The sequence below is a fragment of the Pongo pygmaeus genome, chromosome 16, assembly GCF_028885625.2.
Source record: "Pongo pygmaeus isolate AG05252 chromosome 16, NHGRI_mPonPyg2-v2.0_pri, whole genome shotgun sequence".
Taxonomy (NCBI): Eukaryota; Metazoa; Chordata; class Mammalia; order Primates; family Hominidae; genus Pongo; species Pongo pygmaeus.
Genome location: NC_072389.2, coordinates 104,868,556 through 104,887,179, shown reverse-complemented (window position 1 = coordinate 104,887,179; position 18,624 = coordinate 104,868,556). Strand labels below are relative to the sequence as shown.

At 48.6% G+C, this 18,624-nt stretch overlaps 1 protein-coding gene across 2 annotated transcripts in view; it reads right to left on the bottom strand.

Annotated features, from left to right (window-relative positions):
• Positions 1 to 396: 396 nt before the first annotated feature.
• SYNM (synemin) overlaps positions 397 to 18,624 on the bottom strand; it is a 30,577-nt gene continuing 12,349 nt past the window's right edge. The window contains exons 3-5 of one of the 2 annotated variants that reach the window (XM_054450732.2): positions 9,197 to 9,267; positions 4,185 to 6,631; positions 397 to 3,248 (exon numbers count right to left, since the gene is read on the bottom strand). In XM_054450732.2, the coding sequence (XP_054306707.1) occupies positions 2,940 to 3,248; positions 4,185 to 6,631; positions 9,197 to 9,267 (2,827 nt within the window). In that variant the 3' untranslated portion in view covers positions 397 to 2,939. Of the gene's footprint in view, positions 6,632 to 9,196; positions 9,268 to 18,624 lie in introns of both variants that reach the window. The other variant, XM_054450731.2, reaches the window with a different exon arrangement.

The following is an 18,624-nucleotide window of genomic DNA, read 5'->3' as shown; positions in this document are numbered from 1 at the left end:
ACCAACTGTCCTGGTATGTCCAGGACAGTCCTGGTTTTAGCACTTAAAGTACCACATCCCAAGAAACCTCTCCATCCCAAATGGGATGGTTGGTGGTGTCCTACTGCCACTAATCATTCAGGCTGTGATGATGACATTTTTACCACAAATTGTCCAGTGTATATTTGATTACAAGCCAATTGGCTTATGCTCTGTCTGCCATGCTTTCTAGCTCTATGCTCCCAATATTGAGTTCTGATTCGGGTGAGGAATTAGAGAGCTGGAACTTTTCATATATATTCTGCCCAGTAATTCTCTACTACTCTAAAAACATGCATGTAAACACACAGATTCTTTATTTTGAGTTTAAAGGAAACATCAAAATCTACTGAAAATATTCATTCTCTTTAGGAACAATTTGGGTTTTTTCCTCAGATTTTTATTTTTGCACATTCTTGTGACATTTCCCATTGTAGGGAACAGGAGTTTAGCAAAATCAGCTTCTTAGATAATGTCATTCTAAATATACATCTTAAACAAACTATCAAAACCACCAGTAGGAAACAAAAACACTCAGTGAGTACTGTTTTGTCTCAGTAACAATAAATACAAAAAGACTGGTTGTGTTCCGGCCCCATCCAACCACGAAGTTGATTTCTCTTGTGTCCAGAGTGACTGGTTGTAAAGGACATGGAGCTTTGGGGTGACCTGTCACAATGTGAAGGGCACACTCACTCCCGGGTGATTCACAGATTTAGCAACCAACAATAGCTCATGATTCCATACTTGTAAATACTTTTGGCAGAATACTTCTTGAAACTTGCAGATGACAATTAAGATCCAAGATATTTCCCAAAGTAAACAGAAGTGGGTCATAACATTAATTACCTGTTCACATCCGCTTCCATTTACAAGTCATGAGCCCAGACGCTGACATCAAACTGAGCCCACTTAGACTCCTCACCAGTCTGTCCTGTCATCAAACAGGAGGCTGTCACCTTGACCAAATTCTCACCAATCATCTATCCAAAAACCATTACCTGTTACAGCTAAAACAAAATCAGCACATCTTTGTCTGTATTAGAAACGACAAAACCGTACAAGGCAGTCACCTCCATACCAGTCTGACAATCACTAGTTCATCTGGCAGATGGACAACAAAGGTTTAAACTTGCCATTCAAATCAACTTTCTTTCCATACTCTGATTCATGGTGTTTTTAAAATGGTATCTTGAAAGCTGTGCTGCATTTCTCCTCCACTTATCAATGAAGAAAACGCGCTCTCCGGAAACTACCTGCGGTAGCCACTCCCAGGACCTGGGGAGACGTGCACCCTGGGGGTCTGAGGGCCTCCAGGTGAATCTGAGAGGGAAGACCCTCCAGTGCTGTCATTGTAGCCTGCCTGAGGGTGGCGCTACCTCAGACTGTTGTTCCTCAGTGCACTGCAGTCAGTGCTATGATACTGTGTTACCGGAAATACAGCTGAGACAGCATTATGTGAAAGAAGCTAGCCTGAACTAAAACAATGCTGCGCTGCTAGCCAAACTCTTTTTATATATGATGCTACACTTTACAGATGGAAACTTTAAAACATACTGACGTGTAAAATAAAACGAATCCAGTGAAGCACGCTCATCCCAGTATCTTAAACTTGGTGGTGCCTATCTACAGGTCCACACTCCACGGCCCATGAGCATGGGGGCCTTTCTCACCCCCCAGGCCTGTCCTGGGTATCTCGGTGCTGGGCTGCAGGAGAGATATCCAGTTCCTTCCCCAAAACAGCCTTCTATTTAATAAACTGTTTCCCTGGACAAAACACCCCAACTGTAATGACTTCTGTTCAAAGTGCAAAAAAAGCTTCCGTGAGGTGGGTTCATGGTTGTTATTGTATTCATCTTTCAACCTTGAGCTCAGAAAGGCATCCCATGAATGGAGGGTTGGGAAAGGCATCTTTAGGAGGCACAGTCCACTGTGTGTTTCCAATTTTCCTGTACACAGCCAGCTTGCCAGTCCAGCTGCAGTCTGAGCATCGGCATTCTCTTCGTTGTCCTCAAGGTTTACCTCCCACCAGTGAAATTAAATGTTTAGGTACTAAGGGATAAGGTGCAGAGAAGCGCAAGTCTGCACAGTCTGATAGGAACTGGCCACTCCAGAACTTAGGCTACAACAAAAAAGCGTATTCAGACTGTGTGCTACTTAATGACCTACTGCCAAAAAATGAAATGGTGCCGTAAGCGATTCCCAATCATCATCTACCCTACCAGTGCCGGGGAACCCGTGCAAAACAGAATGTGAACTATCACAGCAGGCTACAGCTGTCCTCGCCATAAATACTCTATTGTTTAAAGTTCTGTACACAGAAAGCAATTCATTCAAGTCTTAAGATGAATTTAGCTCTATATGGCCAGTAATTTTTTCCTAAAGATGAAATCATTTAGCAAGAATTTTTTTTAACATAAACGGTCTGCCTATTTCCCATTTCTTTTTGAAAAGACTTTTTAGAAAGAGTCTAAATTGTATTTATTTTTCCCCTAAAATGTTAGTCTGTTATTTCATATTAGCACATGCAAGCAAAATTTACTCTTAAATATATTACTTTAATCTGGTTAATGTTTTGACATCTATAATTAATTGTAGTTTCAAACAGATGCAAGCTATGTCTGTGACCAGGTGCAAAGCATAGAAATCATCTCCAGAAGTGCAGAGAAGACTCCAGGAAAAAAAGTGTTTTGTAAAAGTCCCAACTCAAAAATAAAATTGCAGTGCCTTTTAAGGCATGAATTAACTGGAAACCTTTACGGATTAACTATCAAGGAAATTGACCATGCCTGGAGTACTCTTTAAGAAAGTAAAAAAGGGGAGATTTTCATAGACACCCTCGGCCTCTTAAAATAAGTTAAGGCCTTTGGATGTTGGCACGTCGCCAACAGGATGCCATTAAAACAAAATGTTTCTGCTTATTAAAACCAATGCCCATCATTGTCCTCCTCCTCATTGTCTAGATAGAGGAGGGCAACTTTCTTTTCATCTGAAATCACCGACCTTTGGTCTACCATTCTCTGGAGCTGCACCTTCTTATCAAACATGGCCTGCTCCTTGCCCTGTTCTCCGTGGGCCTGGTCTCCTTCCCCAGCAGAGGCCTTAAAGCTCACGCCAACTGCCTGGTCATTCCTACTGTCCGCGTCTCTCCAGGCACCACGGTCAGACACACCGAGAGCTCCCGCTTCCTGTATCCGGCTGCGGATCGCCTCTACGTTACTCACATCCATCTGAAAGGTAAACGAAGTTTCTTTGGGCCCTGGTGCAATGTGCCTTAGCGTTCTGCTGCTGTCTGCTAACTTGCCTAGCTCAGGGGAGTCTGCTGAACCAGCAAGCACAAATGTTCTGGACACGGGTCCGCGGATGACAACGTGTTCAGAGGTTTCCGTTTCTGTAGGACCTAGTCGAATGTGCCTAAAGGATCTGCTAACGCCGGATGTCGTTTCTGCCCCTGATGTGTCCCCTGCACTATCCTCCTGGGGAGATTCAGAAACGACACTTTGGAAGGTGCTCTTTTCAGTCATAACGGTTTGTCTACCTGAGGTATGACTCTGAGTGGCCTGGTGCACATCTGCTGAGCCCTCTCCGTGCACAGTGCTCTCTGAGTCACCAGATTCCCCCGGCTGGGGAACCAGCCCATGGTAAACTGTCTGCTGGGTGGTCTGATGCCTCTGAGGCCCGGTGCTGATGTGCCTGATGGATGTGCTGCTCCCTGGCAACCCTTCCGTGTGTACAGAATCTCCTCTGACACCCAACTCCACCTTGTCTGAAAGTGGAGCTGTGAACTGGATTTGCCCACTGAACCCTTCTTTAGGGCCTAACTGGAGTTGCCTGACAGAAGTCTGGGTACCCACTGACTCTTCTGTTGCAAAATAATCACCAACCTTCCCTGCAGCAGAAATGGGGCCCTGAAAAATAATCTCCTTTTCAGCATGAAATTGTCTGGAGCCAAATGTGCTGTGCCTACCCAATCCGTCCATATCTGCAGAAGACTCTGCTGGGCCAGGTTCTGGCGAGCCCCCTGCCTCCAGACAGGCAGGGGCAGGGCCTAGGAAGATGACTTCTCTGGACAGTGGACTTTGACCGGGACCCAGCGTGACATGCCTCACAGACCGGCTGGCTCCAGTTGGGCTTGCTGCCTGACTTAGGTCGCCTCCCCCACTTACCTCCACCACTTCTGCAGTGGGTCCTTCATAGGACATTCGCTCAGTCCTCCAAACTTCAGAGGGGCCGAGTTTTATGTGCCTTGCAGCCTGGCTCACATCCTCCAGCACCTGTGACTGGGCAAAGCCTGTGGGGCTGCTGACCTCCACAGTGGCCGACACGGGGCCCTGGGGAGTGCGCTGTCCCGAGCTGAGAGAGGCCCCACCAGCATCCTCGCTCTCGCCTGAAGGGATGTACAGCTCCCGGGTGGCCCAACGCCTGAAGCGAACGCCAGCAGCCGGGGCCTCCGCTCCACCTTCCTCATCTGGGCTGCCAGGCGCTGGGCTGCGTTGCCTGCTCAGGCTCTCCTGAACCACCGACTCCACGGCTTTCTCCATCTCACTGGCCTCATCTTTGCTCAGCTCCTCCAGGTCTAACCGATCGGCATCCACAGTTTGTGAGACGTTGACTTCAGCAACCAGGGTCACAGAACCACCACCAGCACCCTGGACCTTCTTGACGTCCACGGAAACGCTCCCCGGCCCGCCCTGCCCCGCTCTGGTGAGGGCAGACAGCTCCTCCCTCATGCGCTCGGGAAGGGTTTCCTCCAGCTGCCCGATGACCTCCACCAGCTGCTGCCGGGGCTCCTTGGAGGAGATGCCCTTCATGGAGGTGTGGAATTCATGGGGTATTTTAATTTCTTTTTCAATGACTGTGGGTTCGGCATGAAATTCACCGCTTCTAGCTTGTTCTTTCCAGTGAGTGGAACCCAGGTCCCCCTCCAGAGAGGGGGCTGGGACATCCAAGGGCTTCACAACCTTCTCGCCCACTGCACCGTCTTTCTGTGTCCTCCTTCGAGTCCCCTGCACGATTTCATCCTGCCAAGAGTACCTGATGGTGGATTCCTCCTCGATGTGGATCTGCCCGTACACCGAGCCGTCATCTCTGTCGTGCCCCGCGGGGTATTCATCTGGAGTTGACACAAAATAACTCTGCTCGCCCTCTGAATCACCTGCCTCTGTCACTTCTTCAACGTGAGTCGTGTTCTCCTGGGGCTGCTTGGTCCTTTGATGCTGATTAACTGAGAATGTGACATCGCTTTCTCCATAACCTTCCTCTTCCTTAACCAACCCCCAGGAGCCTGGGGACACATCTTCGACTTCCTCCACTTTGAATGGGACAGAAAACTCCTCTGGCTTCTCCCCGCTGACATAGCTCACGGGCTCCTCCACGATCTCCACGTTGATGACCTTTGCTCTCCCCTCCCTCCCCTTCAGGCCGAGGTTGATGATGTCTCCTATCATCTGCTCGGCTGACTTGCCTTTCAGCCCCACTTCCTTAATATCCTTGCTTAAAAGGTAGTCCAGGCCAGCTTCATCAGAAACATCAACATCCTCAGTCAGTTTAGACTCCACAACTATTTCAGTCTTTGTTTTCCTTTCCCCAGGAAGCTCTTTCCTGTCCACGTAAGTGACTTTTGTGTCTGGAAAAGAATCAGCAGATGCTTCTGTCTCTGGAGACTGAGTGAACTGCTTCAGGATACTGGTAACGATGTTTTCTGCCACGGTTTCTGTCATGGAATCGCCCTGCAGAGAACCAGTGGCATCACTGGTGCCCAACCTGAACCGCAGCTCTCTTGCTTCTGTCTCTCTACTGGGCCCGCCACCAGCATCCTTCACAGGCGTCTGCAAACCTTTCGGGGACACCTCTGCTCTTCTGTCCTGGGATACTTCTAGACTAATCGGTACCTCTCTCTCTCGCACGCTCTTCTCCTTCGGTGAGTCCTTCTCCTTAGCCTTCTCCTTCATCTGCTGGCTTTCTCTCTGTCTCGCTTCTTTATCTAACTTTGTCAGTTCTTCCCATCTTAGGTTTCTCTCCTCGGAAGCCTTCTCTTTAGAATCGAACATTTTCTCTTCTGGCTTTGTTCGGATGGTTTCTGGTCTGTTTCTTTCTTGCTCCGTCATGGCTTTCACTTCTGTTTTCTTTCCCAGAATGACGGTCCTCTCATTTGACCATGTGCTTTCCGAAGCACCTGCTGCCACCTTGTCTCGGCGATCCTGGTACGACTCACGGGCAATTGTGGAATCTTCAGCTATGTAAACAGGGACCTCCCTTGTATCTCCAGCTTTTGGTCTATCAGGGAATGTTTTCACTTGAGCCTCAGTATTTCTTAAAAGGCCATAGGTTGGAGAGAAAGTTCTGACATTGGTTTGACTGTTGACAGTTTTTCCGTATGAGTTTTCCTGCTGGGTAGTGGCCGAGGAAGAATATCCCAAGCCCAAGAAGCCTCTTCTGGCATCACCTCCAACAGATGTGCCCGTCTGAGATCCATGGTGCCCTGACAGATTAGAATGCAGCGCCGAGCTGTGATTTAAATTTGCCAAAGGTGCTTTCTGCCTTGAAAATAGATTTCTTTCATTTTCCCTCTGTAATAGTGAGTCGGCATAGTGATAGGATTTGTTTCTGAATTCTGTAGAAATTAAACAAAGGGTTCATTAAAATGACAGGCATCATTACCCTTTTCCATCTAAAAGCATTGTTGCAGATCAAATCCCATTCCATCATAATAAATATATACTGTTACCACAGAAAGCTCATTATAAAAATAAGTTATATTTGGTGCCCAAATTATTTTTTGGCAGTTTACAAAATCCTGTTACAATAAAAGGTAGCACTACAAATACTTCAGCCTAACACGTTTCTCCAGTTACTGATATTAAAATACTCACTTATCTTAACATTAATCATAAAGCACAATGCATATCCCAGAGAGGTCAGAGGTGCTCGTTTTTGTGGCTGAAATTTCAGTCTTATATTTTGAAATCATTAATTTCTGCTTTTTGAGGTAAGTTTAATCTACTTACTTTAACAGATCAGAGCTCTGTAATTACAAAGTATGTCATTATTAAACACCAAATAGCATTATCCTCCACTATTTAATATACTTTCATTTTTCACTGATTTCCATATTGGGCCAACAAGTATTAAAGAATTTAACTTTTTTAAGCTTTCTGATCTTTTATTTTACATTTAACACTTATCTGAAAAGAAGCCAGTGCAGAAACACCCCAGTCTGTCTTAGTGTCATGATCCTGAAGTTGGGAGGCAGTCCTCAGGGCTTCCAGCTTTGTTCCAGGCTGTTTGCAGACAGTGCTACCCTTTGGGGTGTCCAAACCCCAGCAGGGTAAACTGCTCTTTAGGAATGGCAGCTGGTGGTTAGAACGCAGCCAGGAGCACCGTCCACCCTGAGAGTGCCCCTGGTGTCTACCCACACCCCAGCTGGCTCAGCGGAGACAGGGCTTTCTCTCTCCCTTATGGAGCCAAGGCCAGAGGCCTCCTTTGGACAGATCCCAAGATACAGGAAAGAGACCAGGCCAGGACATTTTCTACAAGACTCCTCTTTTCAGGTCAACTGATCCTACTGATCCAACTGAGAAGTCCCAGAAGATGAACCCCCAAGCAACAGTGCAGGAACCATCTCATTTATAGTTAAGATTCAACAAGAAATATGGAAGATTACAGACTGGGTTTAGGTCTATCAGCTAGTGGGCAAGTGGCCAACATTATTTTATGCAATATTATAAAAGAAACACAAGCACACTAATAAGTATTGATAAATTCACTACCTAGGAACTTATCTGTACATTTACTCAACAGAACAGAACTATCTAGAAGCTCAAAGTCTAATAAAAAATTCCCAACTAGTAATTTTTATTCTAAGGCTTTTGGCATAATATGTAATTGCCAGAATAAATTTAGTTTACAAATATTAAGCCTCTGTTTCCTTCAAGAAGCTTGAAAAATAATGAATGAATGAATGAATGAATGAAGCAAGTTAATAGCAACAGCCATTAGCCCCTCCATGTGCTCTCCCTTGGCCCCAAAATCACAACTGGGAAAATTTGAGCAAGGCCCCGGCTTAGACTGTTGGTCTTCCTCGGAGCTCCTGGGCCCTTTTCTTCCTTCTCTCCTCTCTCTAGGTTACATGATGGATGTCCAAACTTAGGTATCCACAGGTTAAAAATGTAGGTAACTAAGTAAACCTTGAAATCTGGGGAGTGAATTCTTATTTTACAGATGTCACATGTTAACTGACGGCAGGCAGGCTGACCAATGCCTACCCTTCCATGAACACCTTTGCTTTTTTCAAACTTACTCTCAAAATTAGAAAGAAAATTTGCTGCATGTTGTCTAAGACCAGATCCCTTCCAGTTATAGATGATTAGAACCCAAATATTCTTCTTAACCCAGTGACATGTCAAATCCATGAGGTGCCTAAAAGAAACAATGAAGACTAAAACCATGCTGCCTGAGGTGTGAACTCAACATTCTATACGTAATTTAATTGCCACTTGCTTAGCCAGAGCTCTTTAAGATTCTATAGGGCTTTAAAAGGTTAAAAAACAAGTTATCCCTCAGTTTCTTAGGATCTTTCTAATGAACATTAATTATCTTATGTCAGTTCTGCAGCCATAGGAAGGATGGGCCCTGTCCTGAGGCTCTTGGCCTGCATAAGATAGTCTTCAAGGCACCAGGACACATTTTTCTGAGCTGCCCACACCAACCTAGGGTGGTGGAAACAATGTAACTACTCCCGTATCTCTTCCTGTTAGGGTAGCGGGTTCGAGTGTTGCCTGCCTGCCATCCAAGGCTGTACCTCCTTCTACAGGTGCAACAACCATAACCCCTTGGTCTGGAAATGGAAGCAGCGTCCCTTCCAGGGGTCTGCAACACAAGTCCATGTACACTCCTGCTCGCCCTCACACTGCCCCAGTGCCATTAGCCCCTTCCGCTCCTGCATCCTGTCGAGAGAGGGACCAAGTTTATCAAGCACCTTCCCAAACATTCTCATTCACATAATTGAAATTATGTCACACTAAACTAAAATCTATTTGGTACTTAAATGAGAGATGAACTCCTGTTATCTAAACACCATATCTAACCCGTTCTTCCAGATGATAGTGCTTTACTACCTAGCCACAGAATAAACAGTTCAGATGCTTAAAGCTAAGTTAAATCATTAGCTTTTATTTACCTGATGGCATGTTTTCAGTGTGCTCAGTCCAGATCACTATCTCTGGATTACTTTCTCCTTCCAATAAGGCCCTGTAAAAATAATTTAAAAACATAATTCATTAGGAAATGAAAGAGTAAGAAGTGCCTCTAATAAAACGTATTATGTGGTATGTGGCCAATGGCCATAGTGTCACATGTTTTAGGACTTCTACCTGAAGAGGAGACTTGGGCAGGGCTGTACCCACCAGCCTCAGCAGACCTGGGCCAGGCCACCTGCTCTGCTCACCGCCACATCCCCGGCGCCCAGCATGGCGCTCAAACCCCTACTAGCCCCAGTGAACAAAATGACCAGGCCAGGGCTTTGGCAGTACTGGCAAGCCAAGCCCTTCTGGAAAGCTCTCCCAGTCCAGGGTGAAGAGGAGCAGGAGCAAGGGGGTGCTGGAGAGATGTGGGCCCCAGGCATGGCCTGTCACCCCAGGTTAGAGGGCCCCAGGTTACAGCTACACCCCCCACTGGGGTCTTCCTGGAGTCACAGCTGGGGGCGGGGCAGCTTGCAGAGGGCTGACCGGGAGACAGCAGGGACTGACACTTGTAAGGCAGCCAAACTGCATCTGCGGTTTCAAACTGCGTTCCAGGGGGTCATCTTGGAGATGACAAAAAGAAGTAGAAGGCAGGCAGACGGAAAAGGCTGTCGGTAGCCCCTCCCAATGCCAACCCCAGGGGCCTCACTTCATCCAAATTGGCATCCTGTTATCTCCTTTAATAAAATGGTGAGAAGTATCCAACAAGGTGATTTCTTTGACTATGTCTGCTCCAAAGTTCTAAAATTATAGAGGTTTCATTAGGTTGTTCACGTCTAGTGCTTCAGATCCCAGAGCTGAGGAGAGTGGTCCCAGCAGACCCAGCCTGCTGGTGAGGGGCATAGCACCGGGATGCCTGTCAGCCAGTCACTCACGAAGACCCGTTGGGCTGCTGGGAGCTCTGGGTGCAACAGTTTCTCAGTTGCTAGAGCAACATGTGAAGCCACTAATTCCAGTTCCAAGAAATACACTGCACATGGCAAAAGGCATCCAGAACCAGAGCCCACTGAGAAATGCCAATCTTATGGCTGAGAACTGGGCACAAAAACAGAGCAGGGTGCCCACACCCGAGCAGGGACTTGGCAGCTTGGACAAACTGCACTGAGTTGTATTTCCATCTATTTAAACATGGTGAGCCCCATGAACATGAGAACCCTGTGAGCAGCTGCAAGAAAGCAAAGGAGGCATGAGGCACTCTCGCAAAGGCGCACACAGCGGGCCTGCCCCGGAGCGGTGACTGCGGAGCGCTTGTGTGTGGACGGGGAATGTGCAAGGGGCCTGAGTCCAGAGCCCCAGCCCTTCGCTCAGGGCAGAAGCCAGGAAACAGGACACCAGCCCATTAATCCCACACCCTCATGGGCAAGCATTTTAGGTTCCAGGAACGCAAACAGCCTTCACTGCTGAGAAAGTTCTAGGTCTATATAATCAGAGGAACACTCGGGGTAAAAGCCAGGCTCCAAGGGTCTGCACCCCAGGATGACAGCAGCAGAAGGGGTAGCGTCCTACAGCTGAGGAGCCAGAGCAGGGTGTGGGGAGAAAGACTAGGTTCTAGATCAGATCCTCCTGGCCTGGCTCAGCTGTGAACCTCGGGTACCACGGGGCCTCTCCCTTGAGCTGCCCAAGTTAGAACGGAAGATATGTTGCTGTTCAGGGAAAAATATGTCTTCCCTACCCCTCCAAGGGGAATGGTTCTGCTCCTCTTCCAGAATTCCAAAGCATCACCAAACCTTCATAGAGTTCAGGACCCTGAAGTACACGAGACAGGCACCAGCCCTGCGTGGGACTTCTGGCCTGGTTCAGGGGACAAGATACAGCCCCACAGCCTCCCCTTTCTAGGCCTTTACCATCCCTAGCTGACACTGTGGTCACTCTCATGTACTTACACAGTCGAAGCCACCCCCAACACAGGGCCTGTGGCTACATCCTCGCTCTAGAGGTGAGAAGACTGGGGCGCAGAGATAGCGTCTTGGTCAAGGGCACACAGCTCACCAGTAAAGAGAAAAATGCAAACCCAGGCAGCCTGAGCTCTCATCCCCCTCCCCTGCGATACCACTAGGCCTCCCAGTGAGGCCAGAGACCATGGTATTGCATACAAATTTCAGAAAGCACAAATCCTACAGATAGATCCTCTGGGCCATATTAATGAAAATAAATTCTCTTGGTGATTTCATCCAAAATGGCCCTGCAGAGCTCTCCTATAAGTAAGAAGGTCCTGCTGGAGAAGGAGCTGTCCCTCATCTGTGTCCCCTCTCAATGGCCAGATCCTAGCAGGCAGGGACACATGTCACCTTTACTATCTGTGAGCACCCGGCCGGGCACTGGCCATTGAGTTCATGCTTTGGGTAGCACATCCAGCCCAATGGCAGCCACCCTCCTTCCGCACAGCCCCAGGACTACACGGCGAAAGCATCAACAAGACTCTGAGGAGAAGCCAGAAATCACGATTTCCTCTAAAGCTCTGCAAGGGACATTTTTAAGGAATAGGTTCATACCACTTTAAGAAATGGGTAGCATGTTCTCTGAGGCTGCAATGAAACCTGGTTATTTTGAGAGCAGTGGAGGAAATCTGCCCCCAAGCCTCGGGGACTGTGAGAAATGCCAATCCCCTGAGTCACGGGCTATTGTGGGCATTTCACACAGCTCCACAGGTTGGTGGCCCCTTATGCAGGAAAATAAGCAAAAGTGCAAGAAAACTCAAGTCCCTGGCCTCATTAAGGAGCCCAAGACAAACCCACAGTGCAGAAGCCGGCTGTAATGTGGCCTCTGGCCAGGCGCCAGGCCTTAATGGGCCACCCGGCGTCCTGAGCAGGCCCCAAGGCAAGGCTCTCTGTCTGGGATAGATTATCCTAATGGAATTTCTGAACAATCCGCTGTGATTCAGCACTGTGGGCACAAGGCCACCGCTCTGTGCAGCCCCATAAATGAGGCACTGTCAGGATGTTCCCAGAAGCCGTGCCTGTGCGGGAGCCTGCTGGGGCCGGGGCCTGGGCCTGGGCCTGGGCCTGTGGGTGACTCATGGGGTGCTTCCTAGCAAACAGCAGGTGGAGAAATACAGAGAAGAAAGGGAGGCTCCAGAGCTGGAGAAGGAGCCGCAGAACCGCCTCCCTCGGCTCCTCGCTGTGCCAGAGGAAGCCAAGCTCCACAAAGAGTGGAGGCACTGCCTGGGTCACCCCAGATGCGGGCCCGTGGCTGGTCACTCACCGGGAAGACCAGGGAACAGAAGGGAGGGGGCAGAGGGGAGTTCCATTCCCATGACCAGCAACGCCACCTGAACGGGAAAGGTGAGACGACCACCGGCTTCACAGAAAGGATAACGGGAGGTAACGTGGCAGTGCTGGGCCATTTCCGGGCATCCCTTCTGGGGTCAGTATTCAATCACATCCCAGAGCCATCTCTAGGTCAATACTAGAGACTGAAAAAAAAAATCAGACTATCAACAGAGACAAACGTTACTCATAAAACAGAGAGGAAGCACAGGACAAAGCTCTGGAGTCAGGATGTCTGGATTCAGATCTGGGGCCTGCCACTTCCTAGTTCTGTGACCCTGGCAGGCCGCTCAAACCCACTGTGACTCAGTTTCCCTATTTCTGAAATGGAGAGAACTCACAGGTTTGCAGTAGGAATTAATCAAGAGGCAGAAAGTTCTCAGACCCATGGCTGTCACAGAATAAGAGCTCACTAAACATCAGCAATCACGTCATCCCCACCTCCTTCTACACCCTCCAAAGAAAACTGATTTCCAGCTAACTAAAATGAGTCAACAAGGGAAGGGATTGTGGACCACCTGTATTTTACGGTTAACTGAATGTTAACTCATTTATTTGACCAGCAACCAAAGGTACTGGTCGATCCTTTCAATTATATATTCTGTTTATTTATTTATGTAGAGACAGGATCTTGCTCTGTCGCCCAGGCTGGAGTGCAGTGGTGCCATCTCGGCTCATGGCAACCTCTGCCTCCTGGGCTTAGGTGATCCTCCCACCTCAGCCTCCCAAGTAGCTGGGACTACAGGCACGTGCCACCACACCCAACTAGTTGTTTTTGTATTGTTTGTAGAGATGGGGTTTCACCATGTTGCCCAGGCTGGTCTCCAACTCCTGGGCTCAAGCGATCCGCCTGCCTCAGCCTCCCAAAGTGCTAGGATTACAGGCATGAGCCACCATGCCCAACACTATTCTTAAAACTGCAAGATTTTTATTCACTTCAAGTATTTTATGTAGTAACTAGATAAGTCTCGGTGTTCACACATTTTTATAAGTCTTCCAAAAAAAGGTGGGAACTAACTTAAAAAAACAAAATGTACTTCTGCAAAACCTTGAGGAAACCCCTAAGAAACGTTTTCCTTTGAATAGACATGTGAAAAGGTACAGGTGGCCTAAAAAATAATGGAGCAATCAGAAATATCACCAGAATGATGAGATGTAAACATCCGGAGTCCTCTGTGTTGCTACATTAGCAGTCTACATAGAGACCAGAGACAACATCATATTTTTCTCCATTAAAACATGCTGCTTCTGCCAACTGGGATCAGAAAGAAGAAACAGGAAGCTTCCCATGCCCTTCCCAGCACACACAATATTTTTTGATGTTGTTGTTTCTAACCTAACCCTTTAAAAGGACTTTTGCCTTAAAGGCCCCAGGCAGTAAATAAATCTCTGCATTGCATTTTCCTATCTGCTGAGGTAAGGCTTCCTTCGATTTTTCTACTGAAAAATCATTTTGACCCAGCTTTCCAGTTTTTCTTTCAGGTGAAATTTAGAACAATTATCATATCTTTCATCCCCAAAACACAGAACACAAAAGCCTCTTTCTGGATTCTTACAGAGACCGCACTGTCTGTCTTCCAGACCAGAAACCAAGGATGGGCCTCATGTCACGCACGCTGTTTCTGCATCCTTCTGTTCTATGGTTTCTGCACTGTCCACTCCTGGGTATTCTTGCATTTGTTGTTTCAATATTGAGTATCTTTTCTGAAAGATTATGTTTTCTAACAGCTTCTTGCTGATGACTGGGCTGTATGCTGAGTGTGTGTATGGGGAAGCTGTTTCTTTTCTATCTGTGCTTCTGCACGTCCTCACTCTGTAGCATCTGGGCCAGATCTTCACATTGGCAGTGAGAGGGTTTGGGATGCTGCAGGTTCTGGACATCGCTAGGGTTGTCACCATCTTATCATCAATTATCATCCGATTATTCACAAGCACCTGCTTTACAGACTCTATCATCATCATCCGATTATTCACAAGCACCTGCTTTACAGACTCTGTGCTAGCCTGCAGCGAGTGACAGCGGCACGTGTCTCTCATACTTCCTTACCTCTCAGCCCCTCGGGCTCCTCCCTCCTACCACAGCCACCTCCATCGGGTCTGCACGCCTGGGCGCTAGCGACTGCAGGAAACTCTGGAAGCCTCCCTGCAGCCACCCAGACACCCCATCCACCCCAGCACTGCAGGCTTCCTGCACTCCGCCTGCAGCTGCCTCCCCAGCACCGCCTACCCACTCCACAGTGCTGGCCCTGGGACTGCCCCTGCATGCCACAGAAAGCCCCACTGCAGCTTCCCGGCCCTGGGACTGCCCCTGCATGCCACAGAAAGCCCCACTGCAGCTTCCCGGCCCTGGGACTGCCCCTGCATGCCACAGAAAGCCCCACTGCAGCTTCCCGGCCCTGGGACTGCTCCTGCATGCCACAGAAAGCCCCACTGCAGCTTCCCAGCGTTCAAGACTCCTGCACTCTGTCTCATTCCCAGACCTCTCCTCACTCCCCTTGCAAGTTCCTCCCTCAACTTATTCTCTTATTCAAACTTGCCCACCTGAAGCTCCTTCCTGATTCCTTTCTGCCAGTCCAGTTCCCATCTCCCCACTTCCCCCACCACCCAAAGGCCCAAAGCCCACATCCCTTTGCAAATCTCTTCTCATCACCTGAGTCTGAAGTGCTCCATCCGGTAGTGACCCATGGATAGCTTTCCCTGTTAGGGGGCAGTGAACCATCAACGCTACCTCCTAGGAATGTGCATTCCATTACTGGAATATGCTTGACTTTCTACCTCTACATACTGTGTCCCTCCTGCCATGCTACCCTCTGCTTTCCATCTCCCTCTCTCCTGTGTCTGCTCACATTTCCCCGTCTTTCAAGACCTTCATCAATCTCAAGTCCCTCTAGAAGCCTCCCCTGATTCTCACAACTCCCTCCCCATCTCCAGAAGCCTCGTGCTGAAGTGTCTTTCGCAGCCCTTCGGGTTCCCTGCTGTGTAGCAGGCGCCCCAGATCCGTGCTGCCTCATCTACAGCCCATGTTCCTTGACGTGAAGCCCACACTGGCCGTGTCTTTGCAGGCCCCCACCCAGCATCATATCCTGCATATCAAGTGTCTCCAGAGCAGGCTGAGGGCAGGTGTGGCTCCTACCAATCCATCACACGTGGCCCTCCATGACAGGCCCCCAAAGCCCAGCTGCCCAGAGACTGGCACTGTCATAAATACCACACTAGCTCAGTCCTCAGGGCCTCCCCCTGGCCATTCCCTCTGCCTGGAAAACCCTTTCCAAAAAGTCACTTCCAGCTTCTCCTCCTGTAAGAATCAAGCATTGCCTCTTTAGGAAGCCCTCCCTGCGTGCCTCATCAGCCTCCCTCCCACTGCACCCAACACATCATCATCCCACCACTGAGGACAGGGACTAGGTCCACACCATCATCTGCCCAGCATCCCAGTACATCCAGCTCCTTTCTAATTCCACGTTCAACAGGGCATGGAGGGAACAGCCCTGGGTGAAAGCCTGAAGTTAAAATCTCAGGCTCCCCAATTATAAGTTGTGTAACCTTTTAAGTAACCTCCTTGAACCTGGGTTTCATTACATGGAAAAAAAGCTTCTTTGGTGAAGCTATAAAAATTGGAGATGCTGTCTACAAAGCACTTAGCACACGGTAGGTACTAAACAGAAGGCAGCTGTCACTCCCTCTTACCCATTCATGGTCAGAGATAATGGCACCTACTTTGGAATGCATCAAAAAGTAAGATGGATGATGGTACGGAGGGTGGACAGTCATGAGATAAAGCAAATGTAGTCGCATGTTCACTGGAGAACTCAAATGGAGCATTCATTATTCTTCCAACTTTTCTTATCTTTGGATATTCTCATAACAAAATGTGGGGAAAACTAGATAAACCTATTCATTTTGACATGACTCTGCAAAACAAGACTTAAAGGAATGAGTTGTGTTGCTCATCTGGGGTGTTCAGAGCTTCAAGTTCTGTCCAATCCAAGTCATCACCTTCTCTAAAGTGCAGTCTCTCCAGATGGCTCCCCAGGATTCTGTGACCTCGGACAGGCCCAGGGCAGCTCTAAGGGGACTGCCACATGTAACTGCAAACAGCCTAGACTGGCACGTGGGTCCTGGTGCAAGCCCCGCCTCCCACTGTGACTGCTTCCCCTCTCCTCCATCAACCCATCCTTCATCTTGTCTTCCAGGCTTCTGTGAGAAGACCTAGCACTTACCTGCCCCTGGGCCACTCTGCCAACAGCAGTGTGCACACGAATCACCTGGGATTCTGTTACGAGGCCAACTTTGGTCCAGTATGTCTGGGTGGGCCCAAGGTTCTGCATTCCCAACAAACTTGCAATGCCTCACCATGTGCATGCCGCCGCCCTGTGAGCAGCAAGGCCCTGGACCAGGGATTCTCTACCCTGGTGGTACCTGACAGTCATCCGGGGAGGTTTAAAACCACTGTGCTGGTTCCACCTGTCACTAACCTAATCAGAATCTTGAGGGCCAGGAGATTCCCAGGTGCAGTCCCTCCCTGTCCCTGAGCACCTTTCCCTTACCATTCTGCTGCTAGTACAATAAAACGCACACTCCAGGCAAGACCCTGTGATCATACAGCAAATGGATCAGTACCTCCAGCCCCACACAACTGCAGCTACTCTTGACAGGAGACAAGAGCCAGTACAGCCTGGTACTAGCTGCAGGCAGGGTGTGTCTCCTCTCTTCTCAGTATCCACGGCCCCAAGCCCAGCCCCACAGCTCCCGCTCACTGCCACCCGCAATGCAGGAGGAAAGGGCGGGATGGTGCTGCATGTCTTAGGATGCTCAGAGGTCTCGATCTCAACTTCACCTGCCAGGCAAGGTGCCAGCAGCTTCCCTGGCCATGCACTGGCCAAAGGCAAAACTCCAGTCTCAGACTCTGAAGTTTGCTTTAATTTTATTATCTTATGTTTATTTTATTAAATTATGTATTTATTTATAAATCGCAAGCCTCTTCGGAAATTACAAGTATACAATTATATTATTTTATGATTACTTTAATGTTGCCCCTTCCCTCTGACAGTCACCTAGCAGGGCCAAAGATCTGGGTTGGGAGGTGTTCAGTACATTTGAGAGTCCTTGGGACAATAGACAAATCCCAGCAAAACGTGCTTTAAGCATTAAAGAGCCACAGTCCCTTCCCTTGCATGTGAATGAGAACCAATAAGCCACAGGATGATGACGGTCAACTCCGCAATTCTGGGGCAACGGCCACCACAGGTGGGTCAAGGTTTGCGGAGATCAAATGGGCACTTTAGTTAAAGAATAAGGGTCAGAAGAGCCCAAGTCCACGAACACAAACGGGAACTTCACACCTGTCCTCCGAATCAGAGCAGTGCAGACTACTGAGCAAGACTCCCATCGAGGATGACGAGGGTTTGTCTTGCAGACATGCACTGGTGATTTTCAAAAATGCTAAGTTTTTGGCTTACACAAAAGAATGGGTTCTATTCAACCACCTGTATGTCTTTTTCGTCGACGGGCATCTCCGAGACTACACCGGAGCACAGAGGCGAGAGGCCTGCGGCGATCCTACCTGGCAGGGCTGGAGTCTGCAGCGGGGCAGGGCCGGTCAGGCAGGCTCCTGGCAGGGGTCCTCATTTTCCCCATGCAAACTTGGACAGCAGAAAGAGGTACAGTGAAATCCTTCAGTTGCTCCCATGAAAGCACGAGTAGCTCCTAAATTCCTAGGAGATGGCCACATCAATCCATAATCGGGTTAGGGAAACGCCAGCCATAGACAGACAAAATAAACTCTGTCCTGGCTGACAGACTGCTGACAGTGAGCAGAAACGGCTTGCGATCGATGCCCTGGAAAAGCTGGGCCCATGGCTTGTGAATACCCTACCAAAAAGGCAGGCCCTGGACTCTCAGGCAGGATGCCCATGTCTACAGTAGCTTTTCAGGATGGAGAACAGGGGGCAGGACAAAATAGGGAAGAAAAGAAGAAAAGAGCTCAAAATTCCAGAGAGACAAGGCACAAAATAAGTTTCCTGATTCTAACTCAGAGAACTATTACAGAAAGAAAACAGAAAAATCCAACTGCCCTGCAGGGAAAAGATTCATCTGGCATG